Consider the following 18,525-nt stretch of genomic DNA (forward strand, 5'->3'; position numbering starts at 1 on the left):
GTATTTAAACTTTCAAAGCAGATTCCTAACCTTAGGAAAGGACTGATAAAGGTGATGTAATACTATGTTACAAACCTTGAAAAGTTCAAACACCATGTGATAGAGATGGGATGGTACATAAACCACTTGTATTGGCTGTCCTGGTGATTTTGCTACAGAGCAGAAGAGAAAAATATGAAAGTACAGAGAGATGTGCTTAAAGCATTTTAAAGAATATATTGTGTAGTGCTGAAAAGAAAACATTTACTATGGAAGATAGTACTACTGGGGGGAGAAGGGCTCCACCAGTCCTTGACTATATCTGTGTTTGAATGCCGGGCTCACACAGTTTATACCTGCCTGTGACAACAGGAGTCCTGCAGTCACTCTTGCAGTCCTGCATAACCATCCACCAACCCATCCTCCCATTCTTGTCTATGATGGTTGAGTCTGTTTAAGACACTCAATCTTACAGTCGAATTTTTTCCTTCCAATAAGTGTTAAAGTCTTTAAACTCCATGGTCCAACTCACGTAAATATATCCTTTCTTTAAAAAGCCATTTTTTAATTGTTTCACCCAGGTGGGATGTTTTGTTTTATTTGGGGCATTTCTGTGCATATAGACTCAAATAAAAACTTTGAGCTAGCATTGACTTATCAAGGGCCACTAATTCTACATTCAAACATGTAATAGGAGCCCAGTTGGGGGTAGAGAACAGATAATAAGCAAACCAGTACTTTTAGTAAAGGAGTAAGAGGTGCCATACCTCAGAATTCTCATTCAGCCAATAAGCTGGACTCTCTAATGAATAAACTGGCTCTCGGAAACACAGATGGTACATCTGGAAACTGCCCACAACAGTTCAGGTTCCCAAACTATCACTTGTGCCTTGTGGTTCTTATTCACTGAACGTACTATTATGGCTTTAGAAAAACCAGGCAAATCTATTTTCAATGGGGCAACTTCTTCCACTGCCCTCCCACTCTAAGGTCCCGAATACAACTCAGCAGAAGCCTATTTAAGTTTATTCTTCTTACAGGGTCATTTTAACTGAGGTATTGTCTCCCTCTATCAAACTACCCTACCTCCAGGGAAAACAGAAAGAGACTCATCAATCTCCTTCCAAGGCATCTAAACCTTTTGTGTCCAAAAGAAGACCATCAGAGATAACCCGAGTCTCAAACAGATGGGCATCTTTCTTTTTTCTTTTACATCTCCAGTCTTTTTACCTCCTCAACAATAAAAAATTGGTTTACAACTCAGGAAGTAGAAATCGTAAAGGGTAAACCTTACATTAGTGAAGTACATATAAAAGTCAGATATAATTTTCTTGAAAGCATTAGTCGCTCAGTCGTGTCTGACTCTTTGCGACCCCATGGACTGTAGCCCACCAGGCTCAGGCTCCTCTGTCCATGGAATTCTCCAGGCAAGACTACTGGAGTGGGTAGCCATTCCCTTCTCCAAGGTGTCTTCCCGACCCAGGGATCAAACCCGGGTCTCCTGCCTTGCAGGCAGATTCTCTACCATCTGAGCCACCAGACAAGGATCGCTTTTTTCTGTGACTAACCAGGAAATAAAAAATAAGCAAAGAATCAATATTATCAATTAAAATAATGAAAATGGGAAAGAAAAAGGCAAAATGTCTTTCAGAAAAAATCCAACTAATTAAAAGATATACATACATACGTACACACATATAAATACATATATTTTTAACATGATTTCTCTCCCTCAGTTTTCATATCCAATAAAGAAATTGCTTTATATTAAAACAAATCTAACTTATCATTCCTTCTCAGGTAATCATAACACTAATCATTAAGGAAAAGGCATCAGGCTTACCATTTAGTTCTTCAAGTTCTAGTTCGGGAGAGTTAATATAATACAAATCACACAGACGCCTAGCATTTTCATAGCCATCTAGTGCGAATCAAAACAAAAAGTCATTAAATAAATTTACTTCTGCTTCATGAAGATGGCAATAATATATAGACAAATGAAATTTTAAAGCTTTCTACAAAAAAAAATATACTTTAATAATCTTAGTTTGGGGAAGGTCTTTTTAAAGTGTGACATGACAAAGCCTAAGGCCATATAAAGCAAAAAGTGACAGATGATTACAAAAAAATTTTCAAATATCTGTGTGGGAAAAGACACCATAAACAAGGTAAAAAGAAAACCAGTAGATTGAAGAAAATATTTACAATACATGTAATGAAAATTTAGAGCTGGTAAGGGTTTAGGGAATACTCACTCTCATTCATTGTTTGCTACATTTTTGAAGTTATAAAATTTTAAATGCATTTTAAATATTTTTAATTCTAGAAATCCTGACTTCTAAAATACTAGCAAAAGTCAGCACATATATAAGGATGTCTACTGTAATACTGTTGCTGATAGAAACAACAGAAATATGCATCAATAGGAGTATGGATTAATACATTCTGATACATCCCTTACAGTCATTCAAAAACCTGTGTATATCCACATGTACTACACATGGCATGATGTTTGTAAATTTATAGAAAAACATACACAAAGTATCCCATGTACAAAAACAGCAATGTAAGACCAACAATTATGCGTGTGTACAAGCATACATGGTACAAACAGAAAAAACTGTGGCAAGATACAAGCCAAGCTATTATGAATTATGGCTTCAATATAGGGAATTAGAAAGGAGGGAATAAGGAAATATTTTGAAATCAAATAGATACCCTCATAATGTCACCACCTGTTGCCTAATGAAGCATGGTATCAACAAAACATTCATCCTATACATAGTGCACAATTAGCATTATAAAGTCATTTTCAAACCCATGCATGGGTTATATTATTTTATCTCATGATACAAATAACTGTTTTAATAGCAAGATAAAACACTCAACAATTTTGATTTTGGCATTCTTTCTGAAAGGAGAAATGAATTTACCTTTAATAACTTCAACCACATTGCAGTTTGGATTTATACTTCCAACGTGTTTTCGATGAGATAGGCTTCCTTTGCCTTTTCCACCAAATAATAAAGCTATAAAAAATTAAAAAAACATAAAATAAGCTAAAACACATAATGCCACTGTCTGGATTTGAATACTGTTTCTCTAATTGGTACCAAACAGTAGAACAAGTATTTTCCTTAAAACATAAACATTTTATATAACGTTAAACATAAATTTAAAAACCTCCTTTCAATGGCAGTCTATTTGCTTTCCTTAATACAAAAAAAAAGTAAAATTAAATGTTCTCCCTAAAAGGAAGTTTTCTAAGTAAAAGTAAAATATACCAACACAGATTATTTAGCGTCTTCTCTTGACTTCCATACACTTACAGTGCTGATTAAGTAACATTCTAATTGAAATTCGACTCATGTAGAAACGATCCAAAAAATACTGAACATTCTGGCTGGTGACAGGATCCACCCCGAAGCTCTCCTTGTATTCAACCACACCTTCAGCCATTGTGGGTATCACGTCATTGTGTCGGTTCCTGATCCGTATCACAGTGTCTGTAAAGCTAAACAAACCTGTCTGTCAAAACAGCCAAATATTTTGGCAAGTGAATGTGATACTAAAATCTAAATTTAGCCAATTATACTAGACAAGAAATGCCTAATTCAGTAAAAGAAGCATCAAGGCATGTTTTCTTACACTTATTTAAGTATATTTCAGATCATAAAATATACCATCTCTATGGAGATGTTAAGAAACTCCAAAATAAATAAAACTTGTGAAATGTAATTATTTCTTGGAAATCCTAAAAGTAAGGCTGCCACAAAACACAATCCTACAAATGTGAAGGGTTTTCTTCAACCATCATCAACTAAGATTATTTCAACACCCGCTATGAGGATGGGATCCAGGCACAGTCAGCATAAGAGAAGACAGAGCACTTGCTTCCAGGGAACACATGCTCTGTAAGAAATGAAGATGAATGAGCCAATAAAGGCTGTCTGTTTTGGAACCATTCCCAAGGTTCAAAAGAGAAAGGGCCACTTAGAAAAGTAGAAAGGAATTCTAATTCCATTCATTCTTTGAGTTTAAGAAAATGGGAGAAGAAAAGATGAATGTGTGTTCAAAGAAAAATCTTCAAGCCATCCAGCATTTCTATTTCTGTCATTTGAAGATACTACTGCATGGCTTTGCCAACAGATGTCCGTCTAGTCAAAACTGGTTTTTCCAGTAGTCGTGTCTGGATGTGAGAGCTGGACCATAAAGAAAGCTGAGCGCTGAAGAATTGATGCTTTTGAACTGTCGTGTTGGAGAAGATTCTTGAGAGTCCCTTGGACTGCAAGGAGATCCAACCAGTGAATCCTAAAGAAAATCAGTCCTGACTATTGTTTGGAAGGATTGATGCTAAAGCTGAAGCTCCAATACTTTGGCCACCTGATGCAAAGAAATAACTCACTGGAAAAGACCCTGATGCTGGGAAAGATTGAAGGCAGGAGGAGAAGGGGACCACAGAAGGTGAGATGGATGGATGGCATCACTGACTCAATGGACATGAGTTTGAGCAAGCTCTGGGAGTTGGTGATGGACAAGGAAGCCTGGTGTGCTGCAGTCAATGGGGTCACAAAGAGTCGGACACAACCCAGTGACTGAAGTGAACTGAACTGCATGGCTAATTTAAAGAACTAAATAAAAGAGGAAAGAAGTCTTAGTTGTGAAGTAACAAAATCCACCTTGTAATATACCCATCAGAACTCACACTTCCAAATGACTGCTTCCTCATTCAAAGTCTTCAAAGTCATCATCTTGACCACTATTAACCTATTCCAATGATGCTCTCGTTGCTCAAAATATTTCTTTAATTCCTAGTTTGTAATTAGTTTCAAAATCAAACTGCTAATCCAAAATACAAACAACAAAACTCCTCAAAAACAATTCATCATTTCTATGCTATGCTATGCTATGCTAAGTCGCTTCAGTCGTGTCCGACTCTGTGCGACCCCATAGACGGCAGCTCACCAGGCTCTGCCGTCCCTAGGATTCTCCAGGCAAGAATACTGGAGTGGGTTGCCATTTCTTTCTCCAGTGCATGAAAGGGAAAAGTGAAAGTGAAGTCGCTCAGTCGTGTCCGACTCTTAGCCGCCCCATGGACTGTAGCCTACCAGGCTCCTCTGTCCATGGGATTTTCCAGGCAAGAGTACTGGAGTGGGGTGCCATTGCCTTCTCCGTTCATCATTTCTAGTCACTTCTTAATCATTTATTTCACATCTCTCTCTTTTGTCAAAACCAAATAGTATTATTCTGCCTAGCTGCTCACGTTATATTTTTAAAAATTCAGCTCTGAATGACTATTTTCGGAAGGTTTTTCAGCATAAGGTTTACTTTTAAGTAAGACTGGATGGGTCTAAATCCATTTGCTGTCCATGTGAGCCTAATGCTACTTTAAGATTTTTTGTTCACAGATAGTATTTTGCGTACCGATAGTATCTCTTTTCGCACAGATAGTATTATTTCAGTAGAGTCATTTTAAAGAGGAAATGACATCATCTGTGTAAATTTTGCTGCATACCTATGCAAATTCTTGGGTGTTATTTTCAGACCAAAATCATGTTTAAAAAGTGAAATGTTGCTATCACCTTTAAAGACAGTAAAAAAAAAAAATGTGTAATGGACTTGGAGGACAACAACAGAGAGTCTTTAAGTTCTGAGCAACATTCACTGGAATAAGCAGGTAACTTGCCTTAGGGGACTATGGGGCTTATTAGTCCTGGTATGTTGATCATTAATAGGTCATGTTACTTACATTGTCTTGCAGACCACAGATCATAAACTAGAGACAAGTTTTTGTCTTGCAGGCCTTCAGTGTTTGTTGAAAGTTTAGTTTCCGATCTTTCAAAATTAGGAAATCTAACTTAAAAAACAAAAATAACTAGACTTGCAGCTTTTCCTATGCCTACCCCCGCCCCCAACACACACACACATCATGTGATCTGGGCAGTGTTTCTGCTCGGCAATGGTCAGTAGAGCTGAGAGGCTGTCCTTTAGAAGCACGCGCTCGTCACCAAGTCTTCACCAGTCTCCTACCATCCAAGTGGCCCCAAGACCACATCAAGATTTTCCCTGATCATCACATTTGAACTGCATCTTTCTTTACACTAGAGTGAAGAGAAACATGAAGCTTTTCTTATGCCCAGTCCAATTTCTGAATTTATGCTACCTGGCTGGCCTGTATGGACTACGACAGACACATATACCATCATATGTTCCAAAGTAGCGAAAAACCAAAAGTTAACCAATGTCCCTAAAATGATCTAATAGCAATACATTTACATTTTTATATAATGTTCAAAGAGTATATGATGATGTTTTATATGATGTTCAAATAAGGCAAAACAACTGTACTTACTCATAAATAGTTTTAGCATCTTCAGCACTTTTGTCCTTAAACTCAAGAAGCTCTTGAAGACTCTGGATATACCTAAAATGTAAATCAACCCCTTGTAAGGCTGTTCTTTTACATTTTGAAAGTCCAATACTGTGAAAATGATCAAGAGGCATTTTAAACATTTCTTTACTATTAATTAATTTTTAGCAAATTATGGTTGAAGTGGGATTTGTATACCCATTCACATTCAAGCAAAGTGCCTGACAGTAATTAGAAGGTACATTTTCTCCTAAAAGCTTAGGTTAAATTTGATTTAAGAATTTCCTACTTTTTTTTTAAGTTCTGTAAGTAGTTTTTAAATTTCTTAAAATTACCACTGTACATTACAGTATAAATACTGATGGTCATGGGAACTGAGTCTGTCACCAACAATTATGTGATCTTGGGCAAATGACTTAACTTGTCTTAATCTCAGTAAAATGTGGAGGCCAGCTTACCTTGGTCTACGAATCTAACTTGAACGTCTTTGTTTAAAACCTTAATTTTAGATGTTACATCCAGTCAACAGATGCTTATTGAAAGTCTACAATCTAACACATGGTTCTTCTAAACAACTGAACAAAAACACAAAAGTCATGAAAATGCACGTTTTTAATTTACCTAAAAATACAACGGAGCAAATCACCTAGTAAAGGAGCAAAATGAGGAAAGTCAAATGACTCTCTGAAGGTCATGTTGCAGAGCACAGTGGCAGTGGAGGGCCAGGGCCAAAACACCAATCATTCAATAACCTTCTTTAGTGTAAGGTCTGCTTTGGCTGGACCTTCAGCTGCCATATTTTAGTAGGTGTCCAGGGGCAATGAAAGTGTTTTAAAAATCTGCAAATCTCCATGTTGGTTTGGAAAGTTGTTTCTGACAAACAATATGCCCTACTGCATGCCAAGGCATTCCAAAGTCTAGTGATTCTGAGTCTACTGTTGTGACTTAACCCTTACTCTTCACTGGCAAGAACAATTATGCTTTTATTCAGAAGATGCTGAAACCAAGCAGGACCCTGTGGGGCTCTTGGGCACAGAAGCCTTTCCATGTCCCCCATTTCATATTTGTAGGGAATAGAATCCAGTCTCCATGACCTTCCTTGAGGTCCAAAGGGCATGTTCAAATAGGTGCTAATCAGGGAAGAGAGAGAATGCAGAGACAAGGGAGAAGCAGCCAAGAAACAATAGTGCAGACTTGGAGTCAGGTCTGGTTTCACCTCAAGAGATACACATCTTTCAATACTTTTATAGCACTAAGACGCCCAACAAAAGAAAGGTGTTAGCATCTTTCATTCCAGAGAAGGTTTGATAATCTCAAGAAGCACATCAGGAGACCACCTGAGGCCAGATTAAAGGCCTGTATAGGCCCTGCATGTACCCTGATCATTATCAGCAACCTCTCCCTTGAACCACTGCTATAAACCTCCTCACCAACTATCCCTGGGTTGAGACACATAGTTTTTCAGGGCAAGATCCTGCTGTGTCCACGTTTGCCTGGTAAAGCAATAAAGCTATTCTTTTCTACTTCACCTAAAACTCTGTCTTCAAGATTCAATTCAGCACCAGTGAACAGAGGCAGAGTTTTTGGCGTTAAATTGTCAACATCTACAATGTGTTAGGCACAGATATTTAAAAATGTAACATATTCTACTTTTAATAATTTTTTTTAAAAAAAGGAATAAACTTCCATAGAAAATATCTGTTCTCCTTGCATCAGAGTTCCTAAACAAATGCCTCTTACTTAAACCACATTTCTAACTATTCCATTTTTGGACTGGAGAGTATCTGATTATCAATTATGGAGCAGTCATATTTCTTTCACTTATTTTAAAAAGTTGACATTAGATCAGCTTCTCCCATAATTATAATGCTTACAACAGGAAAGCTAGGATCTCCATAAATCAAAATTAGGAAATGCCTTGCAACTAAATTTTTCCATTTAAGACTGAACTCTGGGAAACTCTTTTGTTTGAAATGTATAGTGGTTAACAGAAGAACACTTTTAATAACATTAACAAGAAAGGCTGTATACAGGTGGCCACACATGCATGCACACCCTTAATAGCTCTACTGTCATTTTTTAGAAGAGAGATTATAGTTTCTACACAATTCTAATAACTTCTAATTGTTTTTAAATGGTAGAATAAATATTTTAACTTTTGTGATTTATAAAGATATATTTCAATAAGATAAATTCAGTTTATAAAAAATATTTACACCCTTTAACACATTTTATTAATCTGACTTCAGCATACAGCAGTAGAAACAAACAAATCTGAGTTTGAATCCCAGCTTTACCATGAATGATTTTGCCTTAGGCAAGGCACTTAATCTGTAGGTACCTCCATTTCTTCATGTGTAAAATGGATGCCTACTAGGCAGGATTATTGAAGGGATTAAAGGTGAAGTATATAAATCTCTAGCTATCAATTTATGGTAGGTATTTTTATTACATTATAAAATAACATCCTTGGAGATTTAATAACACAAATCTTAAATATAGTGTCTGTATTTCTGTGCATTTCTGATTGTTTTTTTCAAAACCAAAAAGGAGTACAGTCCAAGATTCAGGTGACAAGCCCAGACACACCCACTCAAACCTTCTCTGGAATGAAAGATGCTAACACCTTTCTTTTGTTGGGCGTCTTAGTGCTATAAAAGTATTGAAAGATGTGTATCTCTTGAGGTGAAACCAGACAAACCACCCAAACAAAGGCGGAGGAATGCTGCTACTACCTTAAGACTCCACTGAAGAGTAAAAAAGTATTTGCTTTAACTTTGGGTAAACTCTACAACTCTACTGAAATTGCAAACACAAGAACAGTGAGTCTTACCAGCTCTGTACCAACTGAACTGATGGTGTTCTTAGAAGATTATCTGGAAGAAGACTTATTTCTTTCATTATATTCGCCAATCTCACAGGCAACTCTTGCCGCAGAAACATAAATGAGGTCTTTTCACAAGCATTCACAGATCCTGAAACCAAATACAGTGTGAACAGCAGTAAGTGGAAGCCATAAGGCAGAGAGAAATGCAGACAGTTATTTGGCAAGTGATATCATCACCATAATGACAAGGCAAGAAGAGAAGCAAGGGACAGACAGTCCATTCTCTAGGGCTGTGTGACATTCTGAACCACCTTCCAACCACTCTGTAGAGCATCAGTGAGGTTATTTTCCTGTCTAGATTATTCACATCTCCCATCTTAGAACTAAGACAACCTAGGCAAGTCTGAGCAAGGCACAGTTTAATTAATGTAGGACCTGTAAAAAGCCTATCCTATATAACCTGTTGCTGCCATCATTTAAAAAACTTGTTTCCTAACTCTAGGTTTATGAGAAAAACCTGTCTAAGAAACAGTGGAAATTTTGACATGTTCATGAGAAGATTCATTGAGTCCATGTAGAACCACTATACTAACTGCCATAAGCAAAGAGTAAATGAAGAGGAGTCTTTCAGGCAACAGAAAGCAAAAGCTGCCAATGCCTGCTCTGTGATCATCTTCAAGCTTCTCGCCAGTAGGTTCTACTCAATTGTCTGATTCCTGGAAAGCAATCTGCTCCTTCCTCCACTCCTACTCAAGATGCTAAGCAGAACAGCTGTAGAATCGCGTTTGGCAAGCAGCTCATTTAAAGTTACACTAAAAAGTCATGTTATTTCAGTGATGCATTTTAAACTCACTGATTTGCTCTTTTAGCAAGAGACAACCATAGCAAAAACTAGATTGTCAATAGGAATAATCGTATTAAAAGAAAACATTTTCTTGTGGAAGTTTAATGACATACTTGGGAAGGAGGTCAAATTTCACCCTCTTAATAACACTACAGTCATTTTAACGTAAAAACAAAAACCAAGAGCTTTGAGCCAAACAAAATCGACACTGTAAACCACAAGTTTAAGATCAAGTGGCTAACTATGCTGCTATCTTTCAAGCCACTAGTGATCGTTGGTGACCAAACCGCACTCACAATGCAGTAGATAACTCTTGTCTATTCGAAATTTTGACTCGATTAGTTTTCCCATTTATTAGCGCCCCGCTATGAGAAGTCAAAGTTAAATGCCTGACTTTGCAATTCCTCTGAATCTTTTCCGTAGAAAACCAGGAAGCACTCATCTGAGAAAGAGGAAAGTGGAGAGTCACTTTGGTAAACAAATCCCACAGCATACTGTACTCATGCACTTTACACGTGCTCCGGACTGTTGTTGACGAAGTGAATCATACGGTTGGTGGAAACTCTTAAGCCAGTGGCAAGGAAAACATTATATGAAACACCGGGCCAGTCAGAACCTGCTTCCCCTTATCAGCACGCCACTTTTATGTAATCATCATATGCAAAACTGAGCATTTATCAGCACTCTGCAGAATCTGAACGCGACTCCCGGAGATGTCAGCACACTCGCCTCTCACTCGGGCTGGGCTCTTCCGAAAGGGCCTGGCTGCGAGCGCAGAGATGCACACGTGCGCTGAAAAGCGGTTAGGGCCCCAGGCTTGTTTTTCAACAATACATGGGAAAAAGGCACACTCTCCCAGTTATCTCTCGGAGGCGCGGACGCCTGCACGTGAGCAGAGGGATCCGTCCGCGAGGGACTGAGGAGGCCCCCGAAGCGCCGGAGGAGAGACGTTGAGGAAGGGGGCGCGCCGGAGACGAGAGGGCACCGGCGCGGGCCGGGCCCGGCCCGGGTTAGCGGCCGGAGCTCCCGGCTGGGGTTGCGCAGGAAGGCCCGAAGCCCGGGCCCCACTCACCGAAGTCCAGAAACTGCTTCATGGAGAGCGGGGATGGCGAGAAGCGGGCGTAGAAGTCGACTTGGCCGGGAACGCCGCGTTCGGGCGCCGGGCCGGAGCCCGAGTCCGAGGTGAGGCTGCGGCTGACGCTAGGGCCGGCGGCGCGCAGCCCGGTGCCCGGGCCGGCCGAGGTGGCTCCGCGAAGCAGCCGCGCTAGCCTCATGCCGAGCCGCGCCGGAGGAGCCGGAGCCCCGGGCGCCAGATCGCCGCTCGGCCGGGTGGTACGTGAGGGACGTGGCGGCCTCGGGGGCGGGGAGCGGCTGTCAACGCCGCGGCTACCGCCCCCCTTGCCGGAGCCCGGCCCTCCGCGCCGCTGGGCGGGGCCCAGGGAGGGGAAGGAGGCGGGGACCGCGTGCGGACCGCCCCCGGGCCAAAAGTCCCGCCCCCTGCACCGCGGGGCGGGGCCCGGGGAGCGGGAGGGCGGGGTTTCGCGTGGAGGCGGGGCAGCTACGAGCCTCTGGTGGTGTGGCGCGCCCAGTCACAAGCCCTTTGGAAACAAATCCCATTTTCTTGCTTCCTCAGGTCTCCTGTCCTCCGCCGAAAAGCTCTAGCACAGGATCGGCACCACAGTGTCTTGCTTAGAGCGTGTTCCAGAAACGCTCCAAAAAACAAGCCCATATTTTACTGGGGAGCAACCTGAGACCCCAAAAATTTTCAGAGCAGACCCTTGCCAAACAGTGGTACATAAGTACACATGGTGATCACAATAGAGTGTGGCCCTAAATAATAGCGCAACGACTCCCTCCCGTTCCAGGAGAAGAGAATTGGCTGCTCAACTTGAAGCTTGATCTACTGGCCTTCTCAGCCTGGGCAGCAGTGTATATAAAGGCTCCCACAACTCCGACTGCCCTTCTCTTTAACTATCTTAGCGTCACAGTTGGATTGCTCCAACCTTTGCCGTTTCCAAATAGTGAATATAAGACTGGAGAATTTCTAATTTCGATTTAATCCCTTAGAGCTGCGAAGGCTGTCTACAGTGAAAATCACCACTGTCCCTTCTCGCCACTGCTCCTTTTCCATATATCTAATCCCAGTGGTTTGTTATGTTTTAGATGCCAACAAAATTACTTTTCCTTGGGTGTGTAGTTTAATTTAAAAAATATATTTTATATATTATACAATGTTAAGATTTTATATATGTGTGTTTGTGTTTACATAAATATTTACAGGAGTTACTGGTCTAGAATAACAGTTCTATTCTCCATATGGTCCGATCTTGGGTTGTATAAAAATCTGTGTGTAAAGAATGAGATGAATGTCTTTTTAGGGTGTATTAGTGTTACTAAACTGCATTCATTTGCCCAGCGTGCAGCACACCACACTCTGAGATGCCAAGGTTTGTAGGGGAAAGGTTTATTAGTCATGAGGCGAGGGAAAGGTTTGTTAGTCATGAGGCAGCCAAGAGGGGAGAAGGGAGACCAAATCTTAAATTCACCTTCCCTAAGGGAAAGAGCTTGGGCTATTTATGGGACAAAGAAGTTGGGTGACCTGAGGCCTGGGGAAAGGTGATTGGAGATAAGAAAAAGGTGAAGAAAATGGCAGGGTGGTGTCATCTGAGGGTGGAGTGTTTGGCCTTCTCACGTCAAGGGGTTCTCCATCCAGCACTGCAGCAGGCCCAGATGAATGGCTGGTGATCTCAACCGATCTGAACTAGGCAAGACTAGCTCCGTGTTTCTGAAAAACAACTTTTGAAACCATTACTATAGTGACCCATCCATCAGAGGTACTACCTCTAGAGGGCAGCTAAAGGAGTCTTACGATTGTCTAAGCTACGTGTTGAGGTGCTCAACTGAACATTAACTTGTGTGAAAGCACAAAGGCCAGGCAGAAAGCTTGGGATTTATTGTGTCAAGGTTCATTCACCCAGAAACCAATCCAAGTTTTCTTTTCTCCAAAGTATATTCACCAAGCTTCCACCCAACTTATAGAGAATGGGTATATAAAAACAGATACAAAATTGCATCAGCTTTTCACTTCTTGGTCAAAGGCTGAGGATTCAGAAACTGGAGAGAATGTTAGATTTCTTCAGGTATCTGTTAACTTGACAGTTATTAAGACTATGGTAAAAATGTTTTAGAGGAAGTGATATGAGCGATATGAATGAATAAGATATGAATGAAGCAATATGAATACATAAGATATGTATTCAAAGGTAGAAAGTGATCAAAGGGTGGTTTGTCTCTTATGAATTTTTACCAAAGGGCTATATTATTTAATTATGTACTTATAAAGTATAACTGTAATTTAAGGCTCTCTAAAAAATTCTTTATAGCAGTCTTGGGCTGAATTCTCTAAATTCACTGAGATTTTGTGATTATTGTCAGATTGATTTGACTGAAAATCATGGAGAAAGCAATAGGAAAAAAGCTGAACTATACCCTGTCTCCTTTATCCTGTGGCTTCATGGGGCTCAGAGGACAAGAGGAGAGAAAAGTGACTATTCATTCTCCTGCCCCTTCCTGCTGGGCCATGACTTGTGTCTCTTTTAAGTATGGCCACAGCTTCTTTCCTGTGCCCAGGGAGCCTTAGAGGTGGTACCAGTTTCCCTCTTCTGTTATTTGGGTTGCTTCACTATCTCCATCTCTACTCTGCCCACACCCCTATAAATAGTCCCTGAAAACACTCTTCAGTTTCCCCTTTGAGTGCGCTACCATTTCCTGCCCCAGAACCCTGACTGCTGCTTTACAAAGGTAACTTCCAAAAGAGATAAAATCATAACTTTCATGCAACTACAAAATGAACACATCTCTATCACGGTGTGTACTACTTTTAATATCTTATGATTTTATCAATTATATCTCAATGAAGCTGAAAAAAATAAAATGAACACATTGAAATTTTAATTAACATTTTCATTAAATGAGAGACTCAGAGAAGATACTATAACCAGTTCAAAGGGGAAGGCCAAAAAAAATAGGATTACAGAAATGAATTTGTAAAGGGCTATAAAACTGGCTTTCCCCCTTAGGAGTCAGGAACCCTCCACCTCTAACTGACAGAACATATTTGCATGGATATAGGCAAGAATATAGGTTTTTCCAGTAGTCATGTACAGATGTGAGAGTTGGGCCATAAAGAAGGCAGAGTGTCGAAATATTATTGCTTTTCAATTGTGGTACTGGAGAAGACTCTTAAGAATCCCTTGGACAGCAGGGAAATCAAACCAGTCAATCCTAAAGGAAATCAACCCTGAATATTCATTGGAAGGACTAATGCTGAAGCTCCAATACTTTGGCCACCTGATGTGAAGAGTCAACTCATTGGAAAAGACCCTAATGCTGGGAAAGATTGAAGGCAGGAGGAGGATGGGGTGACAGAGGATGAGATGGTTAGATAGCATCACTGACTCAATGGACATGAGTTTGAGCAAACTCCGGGAGATAGTGGAAGACAGAGGAGCCTGGCATGCTACAGTCCGTGAGGTTGCAAAGAGTCAGACACGGCGTAGCAACTGAATAAGGCAAGAATTATGTTGTATTACCTACAATTTTCCATTATATATATAGCTCAAAGACAGTAAATCAGAATCAGACACCCTAGAAACTTGTACTCTGAACAGTGCATTGTATTCCACCTACATTTGCCTTCTGTGTTTAAGGAAGACCGTCATTCAAGTAATTACCTGTGCCGCGACATGGAGGCCATCCTGCTCACCAGGACTTGTTTCAGGGAAAACCCTGTATTTATCTGGAGGAGGTATTTGATAAGCTGCTAGAGTTGAGAGGGAGATCCCCAGGGACCGCTCTCAGAATAGCCTTGCAGGAATCGAGAAGAGGAACCCACTTTGCAGAGTTCAGGGAGAGGGGAGGTGGCGATTGCAAAGGCTGTTTCAAAAAGAGGGAGCTTCCTGAACCCTCAGTAAAGTTCACTTAAAAAAAAAAAAAGATTGTTGAGACTGGGTCTTTTGTGCCTTTGTGCAAATTGGTAAAAAGGGTGAATTTTGCATAAGAATTGGAGCAGCATTTGCACTTGAGGAGCCTAAGCAGTGGTCAGGTTGAAGGGGACTCAGAGGTCAAAAACCCCTAAGAATTTACAGGCCTAGACAGTGACAATTGTCCACTCTCCACTGTCTCTGGATGTGGACACACTGGAATTTGCCATTTCAGCTAATTCTGGGGGCAAGAAGTCTGCAGATGTCTGGATTATATATGCCATCAGCACAGTTCAAGTTGTTCTCTTTAAAATTTTGGTGCAGTGGGAAGGTCCAAATTTCTAGTTTCACCATCAATTTCCCTTTATTTATTTCATTTCATTTCTTCTGAGTTTTCTAGGTACCTATTTCTGGGGTTCACTCATTCCGTAAATGTTTCCTTAGACATGCTGTGTGCTGGGCAGGCACGATTTTAGGTTCTGGGCATACAGCACTGAACAAGGTATCCAGGTCCCAGCTCTTACAGGGCTTCCATTCTAAGGGCTAAAGACAGAGAGTAAATGTATACAATTATTTCAGAGAGTGCTACAGGCTCTAACAATAATAAAACAGACCACTGTGTGTGCGTTGCATGGAGGCTACTTTACAGAGGTCAGCAAAGGTCACTCTGAGATTAGGACCTTCAGAGGCCCTAAAATGAAAAAAGATGTGACTCCTCCCACCATGAGCCTCAAAAAACCCAATCCTCCCTACTGCAAGACACAAAGCCCCTCAGCTTGTTGGCCTTCATTCATTCATAACTCACCAAGAAAGTCATTAGGTGGGACTTTGGATTATGATTGTTAAAGATTCCCTCAAAGCACAGAGCTGACTGCAGTCATCACCTCAATTAGCAAATAACCACAGGCCACGCACAGCGTTAAGCCTGAAGTGCTGTCTTTAGCTTCCTGGCTGCTGTCCAGTCCACCCAGCCCCCTCCTCTCCCCTCAGGAGACCAACTGAAAGGCTTCATGGAAAGGTCCTTTTCCATTTGTTCTCCCTGAGGGGGTGCCCCCACTGTCTGTCAGGAAACTGTAACTGAAGATTGTGTAAAAAGCTCATATCCTCTTCAGTACAATGTGAGTTGTCATATTTCATTGATACTTTTTTCTTTCACATTTTAACACTTCATAAATCTACAGGGTCCTCAATTCCTATCAGTATGGGTACTGACACTGCTGATGTTTGATCATCAGAACTTGCAGACTGGATATCCGCTGTCTGGAAGAAAATCCTGAACAGTGGAGTGCTCTCTTCAGAAATGCTGCATCACAAAGTTTTTGGCAAGCGTATTATTCTGAATTAAATGTTAATTTGAAAGATTCAAAATATAAAGAAAAAGTTCTTGGAGAATCTTAACCAATTTATTTCACTTACATTTTCCTATTACATGCACAAGGAATAAGATGATTAAAATCTATCTAAAGGTATCTACATGGAGAAGGCAATGGCATCCCACTTCAGTACTCTTGCCTGGAAAATCCCATGGAGGAGCCTGGTAGGCTGCAGTCCATGGGTCACTGGGAGTCGGACACAACTGAGCAACTTCACTTTCACTTTTCACTTTCATGCATTGGAGAAGGAAATGGCAACCCACTCCAGTGTTCTTGCCTGGGAAATCCCAGGGACGGGAGGGCCTGGTGGGCTTCCATCTATGGGGTTGCACAGAGTTGGACACAACTGAAGTGACTTAGCAGCAGCAGCAGCAAAGGTATCTACAAGCTCTTAAGATAAAATTTTCAAAGGATAAGAAAACATTGTCATTGGCAATCTTTTAAAATTCTTCCTAGAAGGACTGTTGGGAGACAATCCACTGTCTCTAATTCTACTAGTAATTGGGATTGTTGAGATCACCTGGAAAGGGTGTTGGAGGCCAGAGAGAATCCCTCACAGCAGAGATATTTGAGATGACAATAGTAGAAGCCAAGAAAAAAGCACTTTCAAAATTGAGAGGGCATTGGCTATCATTAAATATTTTCCAACAGTCAAGTAAAATGAGAACTGAGAAGTTGCTTTAGACTTAATAGCCAAAAGGTGGGTCATGGCTTTGGAACAAGGGGCTTCATGAGAACAGTGATGAGGAAGTAGAGATGATAACTGTGAATAAATACAGTCATTGGAAAGGACCACTGTGGAGTTGGTTTATTTATAGGTTTTACAATGGGAAAGTCTTGAGTATGTCTAAATGCTGGGGGTGAGGAACTTATGAGGCAAGCTGGATATAAAGAAGAGGGAGAGGTTAAGTGCCGGAATAGGGTCCTGGAGGACTGGAAGAGTTCTCCTCCCATAGATGGGAGGAAGGACACTCCTCTGACTGGGATGCTTTATCAGTGTGTTTAAGAAATGTGTGGAATTGATGTGGGTAGACCTGGGCCGGAATCAGGGCTCCGTTACTTTCTAAATGAGTCACTTTGGCTAAGTTGCTCACTCTTACTGATGATCTTACTGAGCACTTTCTATGGGATAGGCGCTAACCAACAAAATGGTTATTTTTACAGACAATGCTGAAGCTGTTAGCCTAGTGAAGAGAACATGTGTTAAATTAGACTAGGGCTCAAATCTAGGCAGGAAATTGAGAAAATCCTTCTGTAATAATTTTCATATTTGTGTGTGTGAAGTAGGAGGTAAAGTATGCTTGAAATTAAAGGGAAAGGTGGGAAAAATGCATTGGATAAGTCATCTAAGGAAAGGAAATCTGAATAACCACATGTCTCTTGATAATCCTTCTAGAGATGTGTTAGGGTTGATGGATTTTACTTATTCAAACAGTGACAGACTTTATTTTCTTGGACTCCAAAAATCACTGCAGACGGTTACTGCAGCCATGAAATTAGGAGATGCTTGCTCCTTGGAAGAAAAGTTATAACAAACCTAGACAGTGTATTAAAAAGCAGAGTCATCACTTTGCTGACAAAGGTCCATACAGTCAAAGTGATGGTTTTTCCAGAAGTTATGTACAGATATAAGAACTGGACCATAAAGAAGGCTGAGCACCAAAGAATTGATGCTTTCAAGGTGAAGTGCTGGAGAAGACTCTTGAGAGTCCCTTGGACAGCAAGGAGATCAAACCACTCACTCCTAAAGGAAATCAACTGTGAAATTCATTGGAAGGATCGATGCTGAAGCTCAAGCTCCAATACTTTGGCCACCTGATGCAAAGAGCCGACTCTTTGAAAGACCCTGATGCTGGGAAAGATTGAAGGCAAAAGGATAAGGGGTCGGCAGAGGATGAGATGGTTAGATAGCATCACTGATTCAATGGACACAAGTTTGAGCAAGCTCCGGGAGATGGTGAAGGACGGGGAAGTCTGGCTTGCTGCAGTCCATGGGGTCACAAGGAGTTGGACATGACTGAGCGACTGAAGAACAACAACAAAGCAGGACTCTTTTTTTTTTAAGTTGGCTAAGGCTATTTTTTGCTTGTTTGTTTTTTTAATCAATTCATTTAAATTGGAGGCTAATTACTTGACAATATTGTGGTGGC

At 40.7% G+C, this 18,525-nt stretch overlaps 1 protein-coding gene and 1 long non-coding RNA gene across 4 annotated transcripts in view; one reads left to right on the forward strand and one right to left on the reverse strand.

Annotated features, from left to right (window-relative positions):
- Positions 1-11,450, reverse strand: part of PDK1 (pyruvate dehydrogenase kinase 1) — a 45,388-nt gene extending 33,938 nt beyond the window's left edge. For 2 of the 3 annotated variants that reach the window (XM_081577771.1, XM_081577770.1), the window contains exons 1-7: positions 11,093-11,450; positions 9,183-9,324; positions 6,332-6,403; positions 3,309-3,493; positions 2,913-3,008; positions 1,823-1,900; positions 76-152 (exon numbers count right to left, since the gene is read on the reverse strand). In XM_081577771.1, the coding sequence (XP_081433897.1) occupies positions 76-152; positions 1,823-1,900; positions 2,913-3,008; positions 3,309-3,493; positions 6,332-6,403; positions 9,183-9,324; positions 11,093-11,294 (852 nt within the window). In that variant the 5' untranslated portion in view covers positions 11,295-11,450. The remainder of the gene's footprint in view (positions 1-75; positions 153-1,822; positions 1,901-2,912; positions 3,009-3,308; positions 3,494-6,331; positions 6,404-9,182; positions 9,325-11,092) is intronic. The other variant, XM_081577772.1, reaches the window with a different exon arrangement.
- On the forward strand, positions 10,933-12,265 carry LOC145541406 (uncharacterized). Its single transcript, XR_014078982.1, has 2 exons — positions 10,933-11,202; positions 11,654-12,265. It is a non-coding gene; the product is annotated as an uncharacterized LOC145541406 (long non-coding RNA).
- Positions 12,266-18,525: the final 6,260 nt, after the last annotated feature.

This window comes from Giraffa tippelskirchi, chromosome 3, assembly GCF_054371585.1.
Source record: "Giraffa tippelskirchi isolate mGirTip1 chromosome 3, T2T-mGirTip1v1.2.pri, whole genome shotgun sequence".
Classification (NCBI taxonomy): domain Eukaryota; kingdom Metazoa; phylum Chordata; class Mammalia; order Artiodactyla; family Giraffidae; genus Giraffa; species Giraffa tippelskirchi.